This window comes from Tiliqua scincoides, chromosome 1 (assembly GCF_035046505.1).
Source record: "Tiliqua scincoides isolate rTilSci1 chromosome 1, rTilSci1.hap2, whole genome shotgun sequence".
NCBI lineage: Eukaryota > Metazoa > Chordata > Lepidosauria > Squamata > Scincidae > Tiliqua > Tiliqua scincoides.
In genome coordinates, this window is record NC_089821.1 from 71,211,244 (window position 1) to 71,236,162 (window position 24,919).

General features: G+C 44.9%; 2 protein-coding genes across 5 annotated transcripts in view; one reads left to right on the forward strand and one right to left on the reverse strand.

The window, feature by feature from the left end:
- Positions 1-13,039, forward strand: GLB1L (galactosidase beta 1 like). Of its 2 annotated transcripts, XM_066611604.1 has the most exons (16): positions 1-64; positions 2,188-2,360; positions 4,317-4,467; positions 4,855-4,915; positions 6,111-6,205; positions 7,734-7,914; positions 8,005-8,063; positions 8,963-9,084; positions 9,462-9,502; positions 9,619-9,737; positions 9,956-10,030; positions 10,292-10,381; positions 10,534-10,647; positions 10,824-10,955; positions 11,813-12,010; positions 12,500-13,039. In XM_066611604.1, exons 1-16 carry the CDS (start codon positions 11-13, stop codon positions 12,719-12,721), a joined length of 1,887 nt encoding a protein of 628 aa, XP_066467701.1. In that variant the 5' UTR covers positions 1-10; the 3' UTR covers positions 12,722-13,039. The 2 variants fall into 2 exon arrangements, with proteins under 2 accessions (XP_066467701.1, XP_066467702.1); XM_066611605.1 differs by lacking the exon at positions 9,956-10,030.
- The window catches only part of ANKZF1 (ankyrin repeat and zinc finger peptidyl tRNA hydrolase 1), a 15,623-nt gene continuing 3,550 nt past the window's right edge, over positions 12,847-24,919 (reverse strand). For 2 of the 3 annotated variants that reach the window (XM_066611602.1, XM_066611601.1), the window contains exons 4-16: positions 24,547-24,649; positions 23,842-24,044; positions 22,590-22,705; positions 22,046-22,193; positions 20,705-20,927; positions 20,062-20,160; positions 19,524-19,676; positions 18,657-18,755; positions 18,235-18,484; positions 17,617-17,728; positions 16,849-17,016; positions 14,173-14,243; positions 12,847-14,090 (exon numbers count right to left, since the gene is read on the reverse strand). In XM_066611602.1, coding sequence (XP_066467699.1) covers positions 13,970-14,090; positions 14,173-14,243; positions 16,849-17,016; positions 17,617-17,728; positions 18,235-18,484; positions 18,657-18,755; positions 19,524-19,676; positions 20,062-20,160; positions 20,705-20,927; positions 22,046-22,193; positions 22,590-22,705; positions 23,842-24,044; positions 24,547-24,649 — 1,866 coding nt within the window. In that variant the 3' untranslated portion in view covers positions 12,847-13,969. The remainder of the gene's footprint in view (positions 14,091-14,172; positions 14,244-16,848; positions 17,017-17,616; positions 17,729-18,234; positions 18,485-18,656; positions 18,756-19,523; positions 19,677-20,061; positions 20,161-20,704; positions 20,928-22,045; positions 22,194-22,589; positions 22,706-23,841; positions 24,045-24,546; positions 24,650-24,919) is intronic. The other variant, XM_066611603.1, reaches the window with a different exon arrangement.

The window sequence follows — 24,919 nt, forward strand, 5'->3', positions numbered from 1 at the left end:
AGCCAAAGAAATGGGGCTGCGGCTGTGTGTCCTGGTTCTGTTGTTGGGGGATCTGCAGCTCCAGGTAAGAGAGAGGAAAGAGATTGTAGGAAGGAATTTTCTTCAAAGAAGTAATTAGACTTAATTTCAAGTCATCTGAAGATTAGGGGATTCCCATACTTTGCTCTGGGTGTTCTTCCCTGCCCCCATCTTTATACTCCTCAAACAGTCAAACTTAGCTCAAACTTTTCCTTGGATTAGTTTAGAAAATGACAGTTTTTTTTTCATTCACAAGTCAGGGAGAGAATGGCCGTGAATCCTACTTGATCAGGCCAAAATGAGGAGTGGATGATAGTTGTACAGTGCAGAAGATTTCAGGGGTTGGACAAGAGAATGTGAGTGAGAGGACATCTCCTCTCTGTGTGACGGAGTTGTGCATGCTTGTATAGCCTTGTGAATGCAGAGCATTGGTAGTAGGGATTTAGATAGCCCCCCAGAGTATGATACAACAAAGCACCCTCTGGTGGGCCAGTAATTCTGGGATCCATGGGAGCCGGGAAGGCAGGGAGTCAGACCAGAACTTGAAGTGCAAATCTTGACTGAGATATTAGGTTTGAACTTGTGAGATTTGGAGTGGGGTGAGATGAGCATGTGCAGGTACTTCTGCAGTTATCTTCTGTGTGTAATGTGACATGTCTATGTGTACTGAACTGCACTTAAGGAATGTATATTATGTGTACCTTCATACTGGGGTATTGCATTGTTGATGTGCTGGGTGATGTGTCATGAAAGTCGGAGGCTTTTGTGCAAAGCAGCCACATTGCAGAGGTACCCACAAGAACAATGAGTGCACAGTCTGATGTGGTGATCAGTGAGACTGCTGTGGCACATTGTGCCATGATGGGGAGAAGCATGCAGCCTGTGCACTGACCTTCCCACACATCTTCAGGAATCTCATGGGGTGACTGCGGCACACACAGCACCCTGACATGGACAGTCCTGCTAGAGGTATGTCAATGCCACCAGGAAGTGAAAAAGCAAAGGGACAGCACCTTTCCATGCCTTTCTTTTGTTTGGGGTGAGCCCAATTAGTGGTGTTCCCCTGGCACAGTGCGTGGTTGCAAGAAGAGTGACTGAGGTGCCAACTGCCTTGCATAATCGCAGCTCTTCTATAGCTACACATGCAACCTTGTAGCATTACTCATGAGTGATCTGTAAGACAGTGAGGAGCACTGTCTCTTTACTCCAGTTTGAATGAAACAAGCTGGTGAGTTTTCAGAACTATGTTTATTAAGAAAGATGAAATGAGCAAACGGGCAAGATTCAAATAGCACAGCAATTTTCAACTATTTTCATCTCGTGGCACTCTGAAAAGGTGCTAAAATTTTCAGGGCACATCATCAGATTTTTGACTGCTACTGGCCAGGCAGGTTGCGAACCTACAGCCCATGGGCCAGGTCTGGCTCACCACCCAAAGTGATGTGGCCCACATGGAGCTCAGCTTGGGAAGTGAAGCCTCCCGCCCAGTTCTGAACTGGGAATGGTAGAGAATGGTAGAGCCTCCCAACCATGCTGAACTGGGAATGGTAGAGCTATCCATCCAGGCTTGCAGAGTCTAAATTTATGCCAAGAAGAAAAACCGAGAAGATGAAGCAAACTTCCTTTCTAACTCTGTGAGCCCTGGCAGGTGGCTCCACCATTCCCAGTCCAGCATGCAGCAAACTGAGTGGGATGACATGATGTCATCACTGAATGTCCAGCCCCTTTTCTTGAAAAAGGTTACCAATTCCTGGTCTAGAGGATGGGCTGGACTAATGAACAGGTGTGGGCAAAACTCAATGGAATGCCATTGTCCTACTAGAGACCGATGTAAACCACAGTTGCACTATCAATACATAACCCAGATCACGTCTTTTCCATAGATGTAGGTGCATGATCATGATGACAGGGCTCTGCAAGTTGACTAAGCCAATCCAGTTCCATGTTATATACAGTGAGGGGCTTCCACTTAGGGTAAAGAGGTCCTGTTCAGCACACCTGAGTATCTATTCTAGGCCATAAAGTTGACATTCATACCTATCTTCTGCTATGGCAAAGAGATATGGGATGGGATTCCTTAGCTAGTGCTGTTAGTAAGGAATGAGCAGTGTTGCAATTTTATTTAAAAATAACCATACTATCTTTCCTTACCCCAATTCTGGATGCCAGGTCACCTCAGCCATTCGTTCCTTCAACATTGATTATGAAAATAATTGCTTCCTCAAGGATGGCGCACCATTTCGCTACATCTCGGGCAGCATTCATTATTTCCGTATTCCAACTGTCTATTGGAAGGATCGACTTCTCAAGATGTACATGAGTGGCCTTAATGCTGTGGAGGTGTAAGTAATCAGAAGCAGGGCTCTGTTGGGTCTTCTTCTTTCCTGCCGTCAAGGTTGGTAGCTCATGGTGGCCCCATGGTTCAGGGCCAGCTTCAGAGGGATGGCCTACTGGGGATGTGCTGAGGATCGATGATCCCTAGGGTCATTGTGCCCTTACTGGCTGCTGCAGATGTTGCAACAGCTTTGTAGTTCATTTAGAAAATAGTGTAGTGCAGTGGTTCTCAAACTTTTTAGTGCTGGGACCCACTTTTTAGAATGTTTGTTGGGACCCACTGGAAGTGATGTCATTAACCTGGAAATGATGTCATAGCCGAAAGTGACATCAAGCAGGAAAATTTTTAATACCTCCATATGACAAAATCAAGTCAATCAATTAAGTAAATTAAAAGTTTATAAGTGTAAGTTTAAAAATTTATTTAAAATAAAGAACTCTCTTAACCTTCCCAAGCACTTGCTGATCTGTTTAAAAAAAAATTCCCCAAACATTCCGAAGGCTGCAAGTTTATCCACACTTACCTGGAAGTAAGTCCCATTGACTATTTTGTTAAAAGCATATACGTAATAACCTTTTAAAAGTACAGTTTTGTAACATTTCCCCAAATGCAGTCACATACTATGGTAGCATCAAGTCTAATCTTTTAAAAATAAAATAGACATTGAAATGAATGGGGACCAACCTGAAATTGGCTTGTGACCCACCTAGTGAGTCCTGATTCACAGTTTGAGAAACACTGGTGTAGTGACTCTAGATTTTCTTGACACTGTGTAGCTCTTGTGACGGACAATGGAATTCTTCAGTGGTCATCTAGGTCTCTGGGAGAATTTCTATTAGCCTTTGCAGGGAGGAAATGCTTGGCCAGACCCTTCCTCTTCCTCTCCCCCTGTGCTGGCCAATGTGACTGGAATGCTTCCAAATGGTGGTGAAACTTCCACTGTCAGGAGCGTGCCATGATGGGAAGGGTAAAAGGAAGAGGAGCTACTTCCTGCACACTGTCACTACTGTTAATAATATCATCTTCATATTCACCACTGTTCCCAAGCCCACTAGTCTGCCCAGTAAGGGGTGGGGGAACAAGCCAGGGGGAAGGAATGAGCTGGGGTGGGGGAGGATGATGGAGTATGTGTGCGCATGGGACTACCATGCTTGTTGCAGCTGCAGAGCCCAGTGGATCCTTGTGCTGACCATACAATGGTTGTTCCAGTCTTCTCAATGTGGGGGCCTCACTGCAATCTTTGCCCATCCCATGGAGCAGAGGAGGTCATGCAGAAGCCCTCAGGTGCAAGAAGAAGCAAACCTGTTTGCTTTGTTAATCTGTTACTGCCCACCTTTTCTTTAGGATTAAAGAAAACAACTCTCTGTCCTTGTGTGGATGTTGGGATACCCTGAGAACCAGGTCCATGGTTGACAACCTGTCTCTCATATTCTTCTTCTGTGTATGCACACACCACTGTTGGTACTGCCTGCCCAAAAATAGGAGCCTCACTCCCAGATACCGTGCACATGGATGAGTCAGCTGAGTATGAACAAGCATGCATCATACCTGGAACCAGTGCAGGTCTAAAGGGAGGGAAGGAAGAAAGGGAAACTCCTCCAATTAAAAAATGAGTGCTGTGCACATACACAAAAATCAACAGTAAATACCAGGTGATTTAAAAAAAGAATGTACAGATTGTGTCTTTAAAGAGTTTGAATCAAAGTTATGATTGTAATTATAAACAAATATGCATTCTGGTCATCCATACTATTTCCATACTCCAGGGTGTTTGTGTGTGTGTGGGGGGGGGGGGAATTCCTACCCCTGATGTAGATGAATTGCAGAGTGGAAAGACAGGCCATGTTTAAAATTTGTGGCTTCAAGAGTAATTGACTCATGTTTAACCACAAATGTCTCCTGGGAATGGTCCCCCCATCTCATTTTCCTGTTCTGTACTGAAATTTGTACTTTCACCCCTCAGCTATGTACCCTGGAATTACCATGAGCCATTGCCTGGTGTCTACATGTTTGCTGAAAACAGAGACTTGGAGGGATTCCTGGACCTAGCAGCAGAGTTAGGCCTGTTGGTGATCTTGCGTCCTGGACCCTACATCTGTGCTGAATGGGAGATGGTGAGGGCTGGGGAAAAGATTCAAAATGGGTTTGGACTTGCAGCATTTGAACACTTCACAGCTTACCTCTCACAAGCAGGGTTACTATTCTCTTCTGATTAAGCTTGCTGATAATTTCATCCTCCGTTTTTTAAGCACTTACTCTCTCTGGGAAAGCAAAACTGTTGTTTACTGGTTCTCGTCCAGTCTCACTGTCTCTTTATTTTGTATTTTTCTCACTCTGTACTTTTAGTTTGGATGCTATCATTTGTTCTCATTCAGCTACTACTGTACTACTATGATAATGAATCTCAAATCTCCTTTCTACATCCTGAATTCTCACCTTTTGACCAGTTCAGAGCAGGAGCTTTACTTTTTCCTGATGTACCTTCTGACCTTCTTTCCTAGGGTGGCCTTCCAGCTTGGTTGTTGGCACAGCCAAATATTGTCCTGCGCACATCTGACTTGGGTAAGGGGGTCACATACTAATTGTGGGGCTCCATGTCTTCTGGACCTCAATTTCAACTTCCTGGATAGTGATTACGATAGTAACTTGGTTGTGGTTCGTCCACACCAAGATGTAAGGCATCTAGAATTCTACGGCTCTCCTGTGTAACCCCAAGTCTCTTCTGCAGAACTGTGGCAACCACTATAAGCAAAGAGATGAACTAAATATGAACCCAAAATCCAGTTCATAGGGTGTTTTTTTTCCCATGAAACAGAACTGAATCTGAACCTAAAATCTCTTGACTACCTTGAATTGGAACTGAACCCCTACACATAAAAAGTAGAAACTGGTTCAGAATAAGTGATTTAAGGCCCAATCCTATCCAACTTTCCAGTGCTGATGCAGTTGAGGAAAGGGAACAAATGTTCCCTTACCTGGAGGAGGTCTTCATGATTGCCCCCCCCCCCCACTACAGGATGCAGTGCTGTCATTGGCATAGCTGTGCCAGGGCTGGAAAATTGGATAGGATTTGGCCCTCAGTTATCAGGCACATGGATTTCAATTATGTAATTCATGTTTCAGTTTTATTTTTTATATTTTCTCACATGTATTTTTGTTTATAAATGCCTTTCAAAAAATTTAATAACAGTTGAAAATATTTTTCTCAACTTAATAATAATATTACAGCATTTGTATACCACCTTTCTCACTGATTCTCACAATGAACTGTGATACAATACATTGTGAGAGTCTTATAGACTCAAGGCGATTCAGAGTTTATTTTAAATGAGTTGTTACAGTAGTTGTTCTACAAACACTCATAGAACCCTTCATTTCCAGATGGATTCCTTTATGGCATGTTATAGTTATTATAGTTCATAGTTCTATTATGAATAGTTGCTTTATTCATAGTTACTGTGTTCATTTTATAGTTACATTGCAAACAAGAGTTTGATATTATTCTGCATGAAAGGTTTCTAAACTGGATTTAAGTTAGTGACTGAACTGGATGATTAAAATACTTCTGAACATAAATTGGAATGAAATTTTTCAGTGGTTTAGCTCTCTGCCTGTGAAAGTTATTTACTGGCCATTAGGCCCTACCAGATCTGTTCTCTGTACTTAGTGCCACAACCTCCAACTCTCACCTTAGCACTACACTGGGGATTGTTCAGGGGGGTCCTAGTCCCTGATGACTTTCCTTTTCTATTCTTAGATTTTTTGCAGGCTGTGAGTAAATGGTTAAATGTCCTACTTCCCAAGATTAAACCCCGTCTCTACATAAATGGAGGCAACATCATCAGTGTCCAGGTGCGTGCAACAGTCCCTGTCCAGTGCTGTTCTCAACTAGGCAACTGTTTTCTCTGAATGAGTTTTAAGGGGCCCCTTAATATGAGGTTTGTAGTGGACCAATAGCCCAATCCTGAGCTGCCTGGGGCACGGGGCTGCAGCAGTGCCGAAAATGGCCACCACCGCATCCTGCGTGCTGCAGGCAACCACCGGCAGCTCCTCAGCAGAAGGGGACTTTTGTCTCCTTCCCCTGGGTAAAGCAAGTAGCCCCACAAGGGGGCTACTCAGTTCACTGCCAATCAACAGATCAGCAGTGAATCAAAAACCTCTGTGTTGGATGGTGAGCCTCCCTCCCTCCCTGCTCCCTCTCTCTGGAAAGCCTCCTCCCTGCCCTCTCCCCATGCCTCCATTTACCTCTCCGCTGCTTGGTGGTCTGTGCGACCACCAAGTGGTGGAGCTCTGGTGGCTGCCCAGCGGTAGCCAACTACCACCAGAACTTACCCAGCAGTAGGGCCTGCAAACATGCTTTATGGCACATTTGTGACAGTGCGCACCGGCAGTAAGCCGGCACACTCTGTTTAGAATTGTGCCCTGAATCAGTAGCTAGACGAATGCAAGCTGAAGCATGTGAACTGGTGTGTCTGGTAGCTAAGGGAGCTGTGATTGGATATATAATGCTTGCCCACTGCCTTTATGAAAGCAGCTACCATCTGTTGCCACCTCCAGAGCTATCTGTGGAAGGGAGAGGTCAACCAAGATGGCATTTCACTTGGAAGCTAGTCAGTGCTCAGGCAGTGCCACAGTTGTCTTTGCAGTGTGCTATAGACAGCACTGTGACAAACAGAAAACACAAGAGCTTTGATGGATACCTGGAGCTTTGATGGACACTTAGCAGGACCATTGCTTCATACGTGCCGCTTACCATCGAGTAGGAGAGACGCTGTTCACAATTATGCCCTTCAGGTATACAAGGGCTTTTTGAGCATGTCAACATCCTTCATGGAGAGCTGAGTTGCACCCAATTGAGTGAGCACCACTACTGCAGAACTAGTGTTCAGTTCAGCATACAGTGGGGCCTTGCAAGACGAAATTAATTCGTTCCGCAAGTCGTTTCGTATTGCGAAAATTTTGTCTTGCGAAGCGCGGTTTCCCATAGGAATGCATTGAAATTTAATTAATGCATTCCTATGGGCAAAAAAAGTCAGAACAAAGTCAAATTTGGTTTACAAAGTGTTTATTAAGTGCTCTTTAAAGGCATACATACTGTAGAGGATTTCAAAAATTTCAAGCACAAAACTTCAACTTTTTAATTTTAAAAATTCGTCTTGTGAAGCATGGCCATAGAAAAATTTGTCTTGCAAAGCACGGCATAGAAAAATTCGTCTTGTGAGTCACCAGAAAAAATCGCAAAAACGCTTTCGTCTTGCGAGTTTTTCGGTGTGCGAGGCATTCGTCTTGCGAGGCACCACTGTATCAGCATATCAAGCTGATTGGAGGAACGTGAGGGCTCTCAGTTGCTGTTTATCAACACCTACTCTTTCCCTGGCAGGTGGAGAATGAATATGGGAGCTATTATGCCTGTGATTATGATTATCTGCGCTATCTACGGGCTACCTTTCGTTCCTACTTGGGTGAAGAAGTTGTGCTCTTCACCACTGATGGCCTCAAAGAATCTGAACTCCAGTGTGGCTCTCTGCAGGGCCTATATGCCACTGTGGACTTTGGACCAGGTAGTGAGAAGTAGGGTGAATTGTAATGGGATTGGCAAGAGTTGAGAAGGAATCTTGCTTTGACTTTCATTTCTTTTTCTGCCGTTACAGATGTGAACATAACAAAGGCATTTGAGCGGCAACGACTATATGAGCCAAAGGGACCACTGGTGAGAGGGCCTGGCTTTGCCATATGGAAGAATGGGATCCCATGTATTCTGTGATGCTTACTCTCCCCTTGGCACCCATCTCTTCCCTCTTCCCAAGGCAATATTTTGCCTTGTTTCCACTTCTCATGTTTTCTGCTTGATTGCCATGATCCTTCCCTAGCACTTCCTACAGCTTCCAGAGGAATGCTAAACCTTCATTTGCCCCAGTGACTGCTGAAGCTTGTGGTCTGGAGTTTGTTTTGAAGCATCTTTGACATGTTACTTGTCTTCCCTCCCTAAATCAGTTCTCAAACTGCTGCCAGGATTGCACTGCTGCTAGGGACAAGGGTTTGTTTTGTTTCCCTACATACCTACAGCCAGCAGCAGCCTCCTGGGGAGCCTGAGGACCCCACTGCAGCACTCCCCCAGCCTCCAAACTTCTGTTTAAAAAAAACACAAACCACCTAGTACCTGCTTTCATCACAAAGCAGGAAGTGGTTTTTTGTTTTAACTTAAGGGGCCAGAGGCAGGGCTTTAGGCTGGAGCATCACAGTTGAGAACTTCAACCCTAGGTAGGTGTTAATGGTGCCAAACTCACAAGTTGCAAAGGACATGGGGCAATTCTACCTCCTGGTGGACATTTTGGGGAGCACTATAGGGACAAGATATTATTGGGAAGTGCTTATTGACTTATGTTGCAAGGAAAACTGCTGTCATAATCTGTAGACAATCTTGGGCTGTACGGGGGGGGGGGGTGCATCCTTTGCAGACAGGTTCCAATGCAGGAGGGCAAAATGGTTGTCTTCACCATGCCTGCACTGACATGATCTGTTGCATCATAAGTAGACATTCATATAATAAACTTAATAAAAATTCATTTAATAATATTAACCAGCTTCTTAATTTTACCTTCCTTGTAGGTGAATTCAGAGTATTACACTGGCTGGCTGGATTACTGGGGTCATCCACACTCAACAAGAACTGATGAGGTGGTGGCTAAAGGTCTACAGGCGATTCTAGAATTGGGAGCCAACGTCAACATGTAACCGTGAGGCCATAGGGGAAAGGGGTTTACTGTGCGTCAGATTACAAGCACTATAATGAATGCTGCAATAGATCAGGGGCATCAAGACTCCAGCTCATGGTTCACCATGTCCACCTGTCCCTCTCCTTTTGTCTTCAGCTGTATGTGTGCGCCTATGCTAATGCACCTGCTATGGAAATAGCCAAAGATAACAAGAGCTTCCCTGAATGGATGTCAGGTGAATGGTCCCTGGCCCAAAATCTGTGATACTCCCACCCCGCAATTATCACCCATTACTAAACATAAGCTTTCCTCTGTTTTTGCCTATTGTCCTGCCTGTCATTGCCTTGTTGTATGGGGAAGAGAGGAACTCTTACTGTCTGACCTTCTTACAGGTATATGTTCCAGGGTGGCACCAACTTTGGTTATTGGAATGGTAAGTTTCTGGCTGCTTGGGGCTTGTGCCTTAGCTAAGCTTTGGGAGGTTTTGGCCAGAATCTGGGTTGAAATGGAAGAGGTCCAACACCAGTCCTCACAGCATTTTCCACCCAGGTGCTGATTATAATCGGGGATACAAACCTATCACTACTAGCTATGACTACGATTCACCCCTCTCAGAAGCTGGAGATCCTACCACCAAACTATATGCCATCCGGACAGTCATTGGCAAGGTAACAGCCCAGCATTTTGTGTGGGGGGGGGGGGCTATCAGTGGTTGGAACAGTGTAACATCTCATACTGATGGGAAACTGGCCCTTAATTTGACCATTAGGCCTACAGCAGCATTGAAGTACTTTCCTTTACACCCCCTATTAATTCAAGATATGACTTTTCAACCTCTATCAGTTTAACTCTGTTGACATCTAGGGTTTTTGTTCTTAAACTTCAGTTTAGTGCGCTGCCTGCAGGACCAATGCCACCTCCTACTCCCAAGATTGCTTATGGCTACGTACCCCTGCTACAAGTAAGTCAGGACTGCAAACCATTTCCTCACTTTAAGTAGTGGAGGAAATTGTAGGCCTTGTTACCCTACTGCACCTTTCAGTATGTTCCAAATATCAGCTGTATAAGCAGACCAGAGAAACAGGTAGACCTGATGAGATAACATACTGGTCGTAAGTTCTAAGCAACTGAAGTAGGCTCTAGTGAAAAAGCTAAGAACTGCTATGGAGGTATGTAGGCATCCTGCATATCTAAATAGCACATCCTATCCTCTTTCCTGTAGTGTATTGCGCTGTTGGATATCCTACCCATTATCTCAACTAGCCCGCCAATCCATTCCTCCTTCCCACTCACCTTTGAGGCTTTGAAGCAGGTAAGAGGTGGGAAAAGAGCATCCGGGAAAGGCCTGTGGCTATTTCTGCCAGGAGATGCCATGGAGTTCAGCAGGGTTGGAGAAAGACCCCATCCTCTGCTCCTTTTTCTGCTGGACTGAAGTTCAAGCCAGTGATCATTTTTGTTTTCCAGGCCCAAGGCTTCATCCTCTACCGGACTCTTCTGCCATATACCATTCTGGAACCTGTCTTACTCAGTGCACCTGAAAATGGGGTCCATGATATTGCATACATTCTGCTTAATGGAGTAAGGTGGAGAGTGAAGACCTTGACAGTTGGTAGGGGGTGGTTGGTCATTGATAACTGCAGAGGATATCTGCACAAGATGCATCAGAGAGGCTGCAAGGGGACATAGATCCTTTGCTAATAGTTCTGCTTCTGATTTTGTGTTCAGAGCATCTGGTTTTCTTCTTCCACCTTCAGGAGTACAAAGGGACACTGGAGAGGGACAAAATGAATGCAATTAATATATCTGGCCAAGCTGGAACCACTCTGGATTTGTTGGTGGAGAACATGGGCCATATCAATTTTGGGTCCAATCACAGTGATTTTAAGGTACATCTGAAGAGGGAGCCATGAGGCTACAGCTGCTAAAAGGGTGGGTTAGAGGACAGTATTTCCAGCCCAAAGATGCTGGGATGGACTTAAGGATTGGGCCTGTGTCAGACTTCTTGTTTAAGCCTTGTTTAAATAGGCCAGTAAAGTACAATAAGTAAGAACTGGATACGGTGCAGTGAAAAATATTCTGCGTTGTGTGATAATACACTAGCTTAGGAAATTGGACTCAAGTGCCAGACAGCAATTTCTAGGGCAACAGTTGGTGCTTGTGCTACTACAAATTTTGATGTAGCCTAATTCAGCCATGTGAACAGTATATGATTCTACCATAAACACTGAAAAAATAGGTTCACCAGCTGCCTGCTCCAATTAAGGCAGTATAGGCTTTCCCCGTTAGACAATTCATTGTCAGTCTGAAGAGAGCTGAGTGAAGTGCTACCTCCCACCCTTTAAAGGTCAAAAGATGTAGCCCTGTAGCATACTTTCCAGCTCATGGAAAGACTGCCTTACCCCTTCAAAACAAGGGGCAGGAAGAACTGTCCTAGCACAATTGTTTGCATTCAACATAGCACACAGAATTGCTCTTCACTGCTTACAAAAGCACCTTAATATTAGTACAACTTAAAAGGTGAAGAACCAAGAGCATTCTGTAATTGTTTTTTCAAGTAGTGGGGGGGGGGGGGGGGAGGTAGAATTATACATAACAAAACTGTCAGAAACTATTTGAAAAACTGAACAAAACAGATAATGAAGCTCTGGCTCTTGTAGCCAAGAGGTAGATGAGTGCTATTCTTCCACCTACCACTCCCAGCTGCACCTAACTTCTCCCTCAAATGTCTTATCTTCCTGCCCAGGGTCTGATCCACAATCTTACACTGGGTTACACCATACTCAGTAACTGGCTCATCTACCCTCTAGATGTGGATTTAGCTGTATCCCCTACATGGCCCCTACCAAACAAGGGGAGCACAGGACCGATGTTCTACCGTGGAACTTTCACAACAGGTGGCATCAACCAGGATTCCTACATTAAACTTCCAGGCTGGAGTAAGGTACTACAATCCTAATGTCAATTTTGTAGGCAGCTTGTTTTCCCCCATGGTGCCCATGCTAGATACTATAGCTAGCTGTTGCTGCTATACAGTCAAACCATAGAAGGGTCAAAGCAAGAAAACAGCTTTAACCTCCCCCCCCCCCAGATTATTAGAACTAGATCATGATCAGTATTATCAGTTCTTTAGAACTGATTTATCAGTTAAGATTTTTAAAAATCTTTTAAAGATGACTGAGAACTAGAGTTGGGTATTAAGCTTTAAGGCTGTGCACTTTGGACTGCAATCTAAGCGCACATACTAAGGAGCAAGTATCACTGCAATTAATAGGACTCCATCGAAGATAGTGTTTTTAAGATTGCTTACAACTAATGTTTCGGGGTAAACTGCATTAGACTAGATGAAAATGACTGTTTTTGTTGAAGAGCAAGGGTTGGGGAAGCCTTTACAGGTACAAGGCAAATTCTAAGACTCTTTCCTTCTCTCCAGGGCCAGGTCTGGATCAATGGTTTTAACCTGGGTCGCTTCTGGCCAGTTCGTGGACCCCAGCACACACTCTTTGTACCTGGCCCATTTCTCAGTGCCTCAGCTCCCAACAATATCACAGTTCTGGAACTACAGGCAGCTCCTGAGCAGCCCCATGTGCTCTTCCTTGACCGGCCCCTTCTCAATGGTACCTCCAGCTCCACCCATAAGGTTGTGGAGCTATAAGAACTACTTATTCAGCAGTGAAGTGGCTGAGCATAGCAAATGTGGCCTTGAGTGAAAGTACAGAAATTCATATCCTGAAACTATCACATACAGGCTTGAAACAGCCATCAAGTGATACAAGGAAATCCTCACACCAAGACTTTATCAGGTTCCATTTTACACAGGTTAAAAAGAAAAGAAATGAAGTCAGAAACAATTACTGTGAACAGAATTTGGGGGAAATCAGACTTCGTCTCTCCTCAATAGTGAGTGCCATTCAATATTTTGATATAGGAAAGATCTGCCTTGAAAGGTACAGGTTTTTAATTAAATATAGCAGCGTTGTATGCTTTTATGGATTTTTTCTCCAAACAGAACATCAGTAAATTGCTGGCTCTCATAGGAAGCTGGGCAAGTAGTAGTGAGAAAAATGTAGCTTGGCCTTTTTACAAACAAGACCCACTCTGGGGAGGCAGTTGGCAACAACAAGGCACTTATAAACCTGGGTGTAACCAGTGATTTTTAATCTTTTTCATCTCATGGCACACTGACAAGGCACACCATCAGGTTTTTGACAATTGACAAGGCATACCATGCTGCCAGTGGGGGCGGGTTCACATCTCCCATTGGCCCTATTAATAAATGACCTTCCCCCAAATTCCTGAGGCTCACCTGTGGCCCACTCAGGGCACTACAGTGGTTGAAAATGGCTGGTCTAAACTTTTACCAGCCTCACAGAACCAGGTTAGCTGAATTTTACAATAAAGGTACTATAGTTTTATTGTAGATTTATAAAACAGTAAGTTTATAAAGGATATAACAAGATCTGGCTAGAGCAGTAGGTCAATCTACAGCCACCCTTTTGAGTAGGGATGATAACTGATGAAGTACAGAATAGCTTTGATCTTGCCACAGAACCATGCTTCTAGGACTTGAAGGCAGTACATGATTCTCTCAAATACAGTATATTCAAAAAGTAGTAAATAAGAGGCTGCTCTCTGTTCAGAGAAGAGGTAGTTTGTTCCCATGATGATAGTTTCTCAATGCCCTCCCTTGTTTTTAGTGCTATAGGAGATTAAGCATGGCTCAAGCAAGATGGTCGGTTCTCAGCCAATAAGAGATAGCAACTGCCCAGTTTAGCCTCTCATGATGAAAATGGCTACTTGGCTGTGCTGCAATGTCACTACTAGCCCCACCCAGTGGCAACACCATAGAGTAGCTTTTTCACTTCCATTCAGGTTTCAGAAACTTTAGAGCAGAAGGTCCTTGTTAAGACTGGACAGCTTTCTCTCGTCGATGAGTCTGCAGACAGTGTGTAGAGCAGAATGAGAAGTCAAGGTAATGGAAAGGAATGCGGCCCAGCAGTGATTCCCCACATAGCCAGCAGCGCCTACAAATTTCAAAAAGATCATGAGCAGGTAGCTTTGTAAATGAAGGCCATACCAAAAAGAAAGAGTACTCTCCCATAGTACCTAGTATTGGTCAAAGTTGCACTGGAGTCTTTTAATTGGGCAGCAAGTCTTCTTTCAGCCATCAGTGCTCGCTGAAACACAAAACTTAACATCAGGATAATGATAAAACCTTAAGAGATCTATGGGGGGGAAGAGGGTCCATATTCCCCCCTGTACAGCCCTATGCAAAACCAGCTTCAGCAGATCACTTGGGCTATTCTGGAAGGCTTACCCACGTCTGGGTCAAGCTGTGAAAGGATTCTGCCTAGATATCACAAACCAAGCCACCCAGACAGCATTAGCCATTTTTCTTTTATTCTAGGAATCTGGTTTGACTTTTAAGCAGTATCAAAACTAAATCAGATTTCACCAGAGAGCCCCATCCTTTGGGATGCCTTATTTATACCAAAAGCACAGCAGCAACAGGCCAGCTATTTCAGAATACATTTTCAACATGGCATTCATGTTTACAAAAATAGTGTTGTTTATTAGAATCAGAAAACAGAACACACACTTTAAGTAATAAGCAAGGGTTAAGATTTATTCTTCCTTAAGAGTGGACTGTACTGATCTGTAATGAATGTACCCCCCACCCCAGTCAAACAACTGCCACCTGTGTGCATTACACTGAGCATGAAACCAGCTGCAAAGAAAAAAATCTATATTAAATATTTCCTTTGGCAGTACAAGAAGAAAAGAGCAGCAAAACAATAGGGTCAATAAGAGTATATTCAAATATAAATTTCCACAGCAGGTACTGGGCAGTTTTAGTTTACTGTTCTGTGCAATTGGGGTACAAAGTAGCCACAGCACCATTAAAATATAATACAGCAATTTACCAAAAATTACTGGGGCAAGGGGAACGAAACACCATTGCCCACTTAAGGTTGAGGAATATAAGTAGTACAGAGTTAGATGAATGTGAATTCAATATTTGATCTCGCACCCTTCTTCTCTGTGCCAGTTTGACCCCATTAGGGGGCTAGGGTGATTAGAACTAATTTCTAGCTTTGCATGACACTTGCTTGGGTACATTACCAGATTAGTTCAAGTGTCTCTATTAGACAAACTGGCGCAAAGCAACTTTTTCTGAACTCCAGCCATCAGGAATGCATCATATTACATGGTATTGTTTCAGGAAGGAGGACAGACCAGGTGACTCCTCAGGGTTGAACTGAACAATCTGAAGCTAGGGCAGCCCCTTCTTACAAGTGGTGCCCTGTGTCTAAGGTAGTGATTCCCAAACACTTTTCATGGCACCCACCAGGCCAATTGTAATTTTTTTGCCCCTCACTACATTTCCCTTTAAATATGCCACAGCGCTCCTTTGAGTTTGCTGCAGTGCCCTGGCACACAGTTTGGTAACTGCAGGTCTAAAGGGAAGACTATTACTTCCATGGATTCAAGGAATATCTAGACAGGACACATTAGAAAGGTCTTCAAGAATTGATCACTTAAAAGTAAGGCTGTTTCTCAATGCCTGTGTTTTACTTTATCTTTAAGCATAAAAGTTAAAATAACTTTTTATGTTATTTTAAAATAACATAAAAGTTTTTTTGTTACAAATGAGATAAAAAAATCCATATAAATTAAGTGCAACTCAAAAGTCAGAAAAAGATGGACTAACCCAAAAGGCAGAAAAATGTGGACCTAACACTCGAAAGGTGGATGGTCAATTATGTGGTTTAGAAACAGTGGTATAATCTGTTTATATCCTGAGCATCCCGGTACCTGCTGGAGCAGCAGTGCCAAAACGGCTACTGCTGTATCCAGTGGGCACCAGGAAGCAACCGGAGGTCTCCTTTCATCCCTGGGAAAGCCCCAACTCCTGCAACGAGACTTCTCAAGTCTTTACCAGCTATTTTGCTGGCGCACACTTGAGAGACTCCATGTCGGGCCTTCCAGCCTGACATGGAGTTCAGGATCTGGCAGAGCAGGGCTCTGTGGGTCCCACCTCCCCCCTGCCTCCCCCCTGCCATCATTCTACCCTTCCCTCACCCCCCAGAGGCCACACTGCCACCTGGCAGTTGCACTTACCCTCCGTGATGGCATGTCCTCTTCCTGCTGGTGCTGGGCCCAGCCCTAGTGTTCCTTACTCTCCAGGTGCCAAAAACATGCTTTATGGCACCAAGTGCCAGTGCTAGGTTTCAGTGCCGGCGCTGGCTGAGTTCAGGATTGGGTCCCAAGTTCCCTACCTACATCCCAGTTAGATTCCAGGGTCCGTATGCAAGTTGGAACATACACAGCTCAAAACATCTGGCTCTTGCCAGCCCAGCATTACTGTGCCAGTGTGAAATCACTGCCAAAGGATGTACTGTGTCTGTGCAAAAGCATCAACACAGCCACCTGTAACTCAGGGAGCCAGTATACTACAGGTTTTATCACCCCATTCATTTGGTAAGGGCAGGCGAGAACAATTGCCACATTGAGCAGAGATTGGCTGGGCTGAGCTAACATAACACTGCAGGAAAACTTTAAAGTACAGTATTTGTCCACAAAACTACAGTTCCTCTTTGGCTAAAATTCATGCCTGTTAGTCACAATAGCAGAAACCACATTTGTATTATAACAGCTTGAACAAAAGTTGTATTAAAACCCATTGCATCCACATCTACTAAAAGGAAAAAGACTCCTTGAAGCCATTTGTTGAGACACACTATCAAGGAAAAGAGTCACATGTAACTGTTACACCCTTACCTTCTCTCGGTCACTCAGCAGGGCAAAGCGTCTTTTTTCATTCTCTTCTTGCTCTTGCAACTGCCGTGCCTCTCGTCCCTCTTTCTCACGCTGCTTCCGCTGGGCCTTTTGTGCACGGCGGTGCTCTGCCTGTCTGGCTTCCATTTCAGCCGTCAGAGGCCCAGGTATCTGAGGGTTACAACTGTAGATGTGAACCGAGCAAGAACAAACAAAAAAACAGACAGATCCCAGCAGATGCCAACTACAGAGACTGTGGAAGAAACACAATCTTACCCATGTATAACTCCCACCTCATCTTAGACATTATCCAAACCCAATTATGTTGTCTCCCCTCCACCCTAAAGGCATATTCTCATTCTACAGCAAGGATAAGGCTGGATGGTGATTTAAGGAAATAGGCAAAAGAGACCTCTATATGCACCATCAACCACTGATATAGCAGTATCTTCCAAGAGTCTGTAAACAAAGAATACAGATGTCTCTTGCATGGAATGCAAGACATATGCAAATGAACAAGGAAGCAGCAGGTGTAGAGAAGCTATACAGGAAGCAAGCATGGAAACCTGTATTCAATCCACCTAAAAAGCCCCCTTTCCAAGGCACAAGCTGTTAAAAATTCATCCAAGGTCAGCAGAAAGGATGCCTTCTATAGACTTATGCCTCTGGAGGGCATGACTAGCAACTGTCCTCCCCATTAAAATTATGGACTTCCATCTCATGCACCTGCCAATTTCTCTCACATGCATCCTGGACCTTGTTTCCACTCACCTGGGCTTGGATGTAGTTGTATTTCTCAGGTTGTTCACCCATGAATCTACGGAATTCGCTACGGGTTTGTCTGTCAGCAGACACACAGTATGGAGGACGTTCTTGTCTGTCCCTGGGGTAAAAAATACAAAGGGCTGTTTTGTGCATCCAGATGTCCTTCATTGTTGTGGCAAATATCTCATTGCTAGGAAATGCAATAGTGTACATGTGACCTCAATCAGCCCTGCATCATTTCACTTACTTCCAGAGCCCCACACGGAAGGAAAGGCAAAAAGGAGCCAAGGCCACTCCAGGCAATGGACAAATTCTAATTTACCTGAGGGAGTGGAGGGCTTGAGGCTCACTAATTAAGAGGGCTTTCTGTTCTGCTGGGCATGTGGAACAAATCAATACTGGAGTGTCAGAGTCCAATGAATTCCTAATATTTCTGATGTTCCTGGGTCGAGACTGCCTGAGTTAGGGGACAGTAAAGTAGTACCACCATAAGAGAACTATTTGCTACTCATACAGTATGAGGTCATCAGTTCTGACATGCAGAGAGAAAGCAGGACTCAAGATTCAGGGCTCTGGGGCAGAAAGTCCCAGGTCTTGCCACAGTCCTGTCATGATGAGCATTACCTGAGGGCAGGGTCAGCACCAGCCTCCAGCAGCAGCCGCACAACTGCACTCCTTCCTGCTGCTGCAGCTACATGTAGAAGGGTCCAGCCACTCTCATCCAGCGGTGTGTTGAGCAACTGCTGAGGGGTGGTGCCACTGCACTCTTCTCCCTCTTCTGCTGCACCATCAGCCAAAAGGTACTGCAGTGTTCTCAAGTCTCCTGTCTTGGAAGCTGTAAATAAGGTATCCTGCACTGATGTGATGGGAGCTGCTGGAAGAATACAGATTCATTAACCCTTCTTGAACCATGAACACCTATGCTACATGGAAGGGGGAAACATAATTAGGGCCCTGACTGCCAGTATGAAATATGATCAACATGTTAAGTCACTACAAGTATAACATGTAAAATGGCATAAGCTTCCACAACCCCACTAACTTACCTTGAGCCTCCACCAATTTCTGAGTTCCAGCTGATAACTGTCTTCTGAACAATGAGGCCTCTGGTTCTTCAGCACCTCCTGAAGTCTCAGTACAAGATTCTTTCAAAAAAGGAAGAGATCATGCTAGAAATGTTCATTTCCCCTAAAAATTATACCTCATACCTTCACAATACAACTTAGAGATGGGCAAGGTTATAGAGAAAGAATGGCAGGCCCAATTTGCTAGGCACCCTCCTTTCTGTATAGAATACAACTGACATCACAGTTGATGAGATGCAAAATGGGGAGGGGAGGAACCCTGTCATGCAATTAGCAACAGCAAAATCTTCAGGAAGCTGCCAGTAGTGGAGGAGGGGAAGACTGATCTTCTGCTTTGCTCAGTTACAACCACCACAGGATTGCATATGCCACATATGAAGTTGTCTATCTGCTGGCTCACTCTGCTTCAAGGCTGTAACAGCTCTCCTCACCCTCCAAGGCTGGATGCAATCCAGGAAGGAAGAAGGAGCTGTAGCCTTGAAAGTGTGGCCAAGGTGATTCAAGTGGATCCCATTTTCTCTACAGCAGCATTAACATTTCCAAAGCTGGCTATCACAGACTCCAAGTCCTTAGTGGTTTCTCCTCAGCCTCAAGAGCTAAGGCTGCCCATAAAGAGGAGGAATCAGGGAATGATATCTAGCAAACCTGGCAGATTCTAGATAAATTGGAATTAGGTTTTAAGAGAGCAAGTCCAGTATGTTTACTTCTGGGGAGTAATAATGAGACTGGTCCATGACCCAGAAAGCAGGCAAGTAGCTGGGCAGCAGCAATAATTGGGAGGGGGAATTCCCCCAATATTTGTGGCCCGGAATTACCTTGGCCACCTACCTGCCACTGCTTTTGGTTTCTTCTTTCTCTTCTTGCGCTTCCACTTTGGTGCCACCTCAAACTCACGCAGTTCCAATGTATTCAGTGTCATCTCCACCAACTCCAGTTGTTCCTCCTCGTCTCTTTTTTCATCCTCTGACTGTGACAGAGCAGCTATAATTAAACAAGATATAGTTTAGCCTTTCATTTTCACTTCCAAATAAATAAGGGGGGTGGGTGGGAAGGAGATGAGATGCACAGGGAGGGTTTAGGCTCCACCATACTTCTCCTTCCCATAGGGCCCAAATCAGCCAAGGTTTTTCACACCTGAACTGTAGTCTGCTACATCACACACACAACTATGGCAACCTCTACTATAATTTGTCCAGTAGTTTTGTGAAGTACCCTATGCTTTGCTGCTCTCAGCAGCCTACAGTGACCACCCTAAAGCCTGGAAGTCAGAAGGGAAGGTTGCAGAAGACAACTGTACTGGATCAAGAACATCCAGAAGGGCAGGAAATTGATTCCTTTTGCTACAGGAGAATGCTCTCTAACTCACTAGTGTCTTGAGGCTGTGGAGATGCTTCATCCAGTTGAACTACTTTCCTCCAGTTCTTCCGAGGAGAGGCAATCAGGTCATCCACTGCTGTGTCCTTCCCTGTCCGAGAAACAAAATGGTGATTTCCCTGAAGAATACTCTAGGTGCCACACCCTAATTACAAGCAGCACTCCAGTCCCAGTGACACAGCCAGCCAATCCACAATACAGTAGTTCAACCCTTTGTTCTGAAGACACAGAAAGGATAAGGGTTTCTTCAGTGTCACGTCCAGATTGCTAGGATCCTGGGGGCAAAATCCAGCACTGGACCCCCTACAGATTCTTCATGGGGTGTCCAGTGCCCCCATGCCTATCCCCTAATGATTTACTGAGCATTACCAGTACCACCAGTATTGAGGGTTCAGGGCTATTTAAGCCAAATGGGCCCTCTGATATAGCATGGACTCTCAGCCAGTGGCTGACATCTGATACCACTCCTGAAGAGATTGTCTAACAAATCATACCTCCCTGCCATAGAAACTAAGGTATTATGGGTAAACGAGCATCTGTGACTGCTGGAAGCCCATTTAGAAGCAAGTTAATTACAGCTACATGGCTGTGAAAGAGAAGTGCATGTCTACCAATGCTGTTAAAGGTATAGTCACCATACACCTGCAGACAGCTCAGAGCCCCATGCACCCGCTGCACTTCACGGAAGGTAGCTCTCCGGGTGCCAAAAGGAATGCCTCGGATACGGTAATCATCGTGCTGTAGAGGACCATTTTTGCTGCCAAAGAAGTGGCTCCGGTTGGCACGAGGGGCACGAAGGAAGATGCACTCAGCTTCTTTTAAGTGTCCTGACCAGCTGACCAACAACTCCTGAATATCCTGTAGGAAGAGACAGATACAATGGATACCCCCTTGGTGTACAAAGTTTCTATCTTGGTGTATGCCAGTGTAGCAGAGGGGCATGATAATAAAAACTGAATTGTAGCCCAAATGCCACATCTGAGAGATAGTGGAGGGGGAAGGCATTTCTTGGAATAGTTCATGATCAGTTCACGTGCAAATTCCTACTCGCATGAAAATGTAGTTTCCATGCTCTGAATGAATCCCATACCGGGAGCAGTGAAATTTGCAGAAGAGTCTACACTGCTAAAGTTGTGGTGGTCCATGTTCCATCACTCTATTCTACTACATGTTACTGGCAAGCACCTATCTATATCTGCCAAATAAAAGATAACCATACTTCTCCTTTTCAAGGATGGTGACAGACTGGGCAATCTTCCTCAGAATAGCAGAGCCAAATATGGCCCTGGGACTGTTAAACAGCCAAGTCTCTGCCCCCCACCCCCCCAGCTATCCTGTGCGGGTTGATGTATTGAAATTGCGGAAGATATGGCGAGGAGTTAGGACATGGTGTCTGCAGTGGCCCTTGATCTGGTTAATCTGGAAAACATGGGGTTAAGACCTGAGCTTTCAGCAGAGGGTGTGCTGCACAGCTGCAGCCAAAGAGCACCTGATGCAGAGACTTGGTGGGTTGTAGTGGGGAGGAGAGAGGAGTCAGTGGCTGGACAGACTGACTTTGTGGCGAACTGACCTACTGGACTGCTAACTCACAGACTTACGGCTCTGTCTTTTGGACTGAACTTCTGGCTAACTGACTTACTGGCTATTAACTCACAGACTGACCCACGACTCTAATGAACCAATGGACTGTAATGATGTGCTGGACTTTTGGACTGATTATATGGCTCACTGACTAACGGCCTACTCAAACAGACTGCTGAGTGCTGGGAGAAGAGACCCTGCAGACTTACAGGCAAGCTACTAGTCTCCTTCCTGCTGGTGCTGGAGCACAAGCAGTTCTCGCAGTCTGCTAGATCTAGCCGTGGTTACGTTGGGGGAACTAATTAGCTTAAAGTGGGCATAGGTTCTTTAAGCAAAGCTTAGACTGGGATCTGGCAAAACAGTTGAACCTCGGCCACTCTAACATTCACACTCACCCTGAGCAGGGCAGCCTCATTGTAGCGCCTTAGTGAGGCCCCAGCAGATTTTGGCATAGATCCGTGAGCATCCCGCGTTCCTTGGCTTGTACCTCGACGGGCTCGCACTGTGTACCGGTGGAAAGTCTTATGCTCTAGTACCTCATTCCTGGAAAGAAACTGAATCTAAGCATACAACACAGGCTGGTATCCACAATCATAATGTTAACAGAAGTGTATTCACCACTTAGCATATGGAGGAATGAATATGAATAGCATATGAATAGCATATTCATATGAATAGCATATGGAGAAAGCAGACTTAAGTTACAGATTTATTAGGTAAGTGAGTCCTGGCAGCTTAGAGATAGAATGGAACCTTCTTCTCCACCCCCAAACTTCTTAGCTTTTGTGAACTGCCAGAAAATGCATTAGAGGAGACTACTAGAAGAACATCTTTGGTCTGAAACGACAAGTGGAATCATAGCTTCTTTTTGTCTGACAGGCCCAAGACCAAGGTTGCGTCTGTAGCCCACAAAAGGCATCTGTCCCTCTGGGTTCTTACCCCTTAAAGACAGCTCCTGCAAAGTGTCCCCCACCAGCCATCAGGATAACCCAGGAGGTCCCTGGGCTATACCTCTGAAGGGATGCCACCAGCTCTTGAGGTTCCTTCGTATTGCCCTGGAGATACACAAGCCCCCTTGTATCAGTGAGGGACCATGGACTGAGTACATGCAACAGTCTGAATGCACAACAGGGACAAAGGGAGAGACGGAGTTATCTGGTCCTATAGAAAATAGTTTCCTAGCATTACCTTGCAGCAGAAGCTCATATTTTGGGTAATTCTGCAGGCCCAAATAGGGGCCAGACAGGAGTGCAGACATTCAAGGGCAAGTATCCCAAAAGAGCTATTCCCTCCTATGCAAGTCTGGCAAGCAGGACAATTGCCTCCAATTATCTTACAGAAACCCAGCGTTTCTTCTAGAAAAAAGTAAATTCAGGAAGACCCATGGCTAGAAGGCAAGATGACTTGGTGTGGTGATGCAGACAGAGGAGCAGGAAAAAGCTATAGCCTGAGCAATAGTTGACCTGAGCAATTCTAAAATACTCTATGGATTGACCTGAGCAATTCTAAAATACTCTATGGATTGACCTGGGCAATTCTAAAATACTCTATGGATAATCCCACATATTCATAAGAAAGAACCCAGTTTAGGAACAGCCTGACTGACTGAGATTGACACCACTCTATGACCGCAATCCATTCTTTCCAGTAAGCCCTACTGAACATAACGTGATTTGTTTCTGCATGGATATGCACAGAATTGTGCTGAGTGTGGAAGGTTTGACAGTTAAAGCTAGAAAGTGGGTGGAATAGATGCATCAGTGGCTAAGGGTGCAATCCTAACCAACTTTCCAGCACTGACGTAGCCGCAACGTTTACCCAAAGTAAGGTAACAAACATGTCCTTACCTTGAGAAGACCTCCTTGATTGCCTCCTCACTGAAGGATGCAGTATACGTCACATAGGCACAGCTATATCATTGCAGGAAAGTTGGTTAGGATGGCACCCTAAGTCATATTTCAGTAGATATGGAGTAGTTCCTTTGAAATCTGGCTACAATGTTGCTCTTTACTGGTTTCATTATGTGTTGGCAACCTTCAGTCTCGAAAGACTATGGTATCGCGCTCTGAATGGTGAGGCATCTCATCAACTTTATTTGGTAATGGGACAGTTGGTGACTATAGCAAGAAGTGGAAAGCTATGAAAAGGAGCAGGCCAAATGGGCTTCTTGTGTTGGTGTCCCATGACATGCCTTTGTAGAGTTCAGCACACAGCGATAGACTGAGAGGAGCTGGCCTTGGGAATTTCTGAACAGGACCCGCTGAGAGCGTGCAGACAGCAAGGAGCTCTTTTGATCATTTCCTTTGTCTTCACTGGCTTGGCAAGATGGTAGATCAGATTCACTGTCTGAGTCAGTGTCACTGGAATCCGAACCAGAGATGCTAGAGACATCACCTGGGGATCAAAGTAATTGACAGAAGACAACAAAGCTAAAGGACAATGCATCTTGAACAGAGATTCAGGTGAGTCTCCCAATTCCTTCCTTCCTACCCCCAGGTCACAACGAAAAGAGACAGTTCTTGCATAGGGAAGACTGCCAAAACTGGTAGAGCTAAAAAGATTGCTTATGAAAGACTGATCAGGACCTTAGCAGGATGGAAGCAAGCATGTGGATACAGAAGAACTTCTTTGGATTCAAGTCTGGTCAACAGTTTGATAGAAGGAACAGAAGGGTCAAGCACTGCTGTCCTAATGCACCTTGACGTGTGCCCCAAGTTATATTTAACACTGAAGTACAAAAGGAAACCAGCAGAAACTGGATAGCCACTCTCATGCGAAGAACTCTGAAATATGATGCACAAAATCTTTATCTGAGCTAGGGCAGGTACACCTCTGTGCTTCTAGTGAGCTGGCAGAGTCGCTAAGCAACAGCTAGTCCTAACCACACATTTCTCACCTGCTTGATTTTTCATTTCAAATTCTTCAGCTGTGAGAAACTGGCAGCCAAGTAATCGCTGCTTAAGGTTGAACCGATGCCAGTCTAGTCGATAATGTTCAGTCTTTGCAAGAGAAAGGATAGTGTGAGAGCCCATGTGGAAGGCAATAGCAGCCAGTACAATACAGTATGCATACTGTAAACCTACCATCATCTAAGGCAGGAGTGCCCAAACCCCAGCCCAGGGGCCACTTGTGGCCCTCAGGGACTCTCAATCCAGCCCACGGGGAGTCCCCAGGCTCCAATGAGCCTCTGGCCCTCAGGAGACTTGCTGGAGCCCATGCTGGCCTGACACAACTGCTCTCAGTGTGAGGATGATTGTTCGACTTCTCAC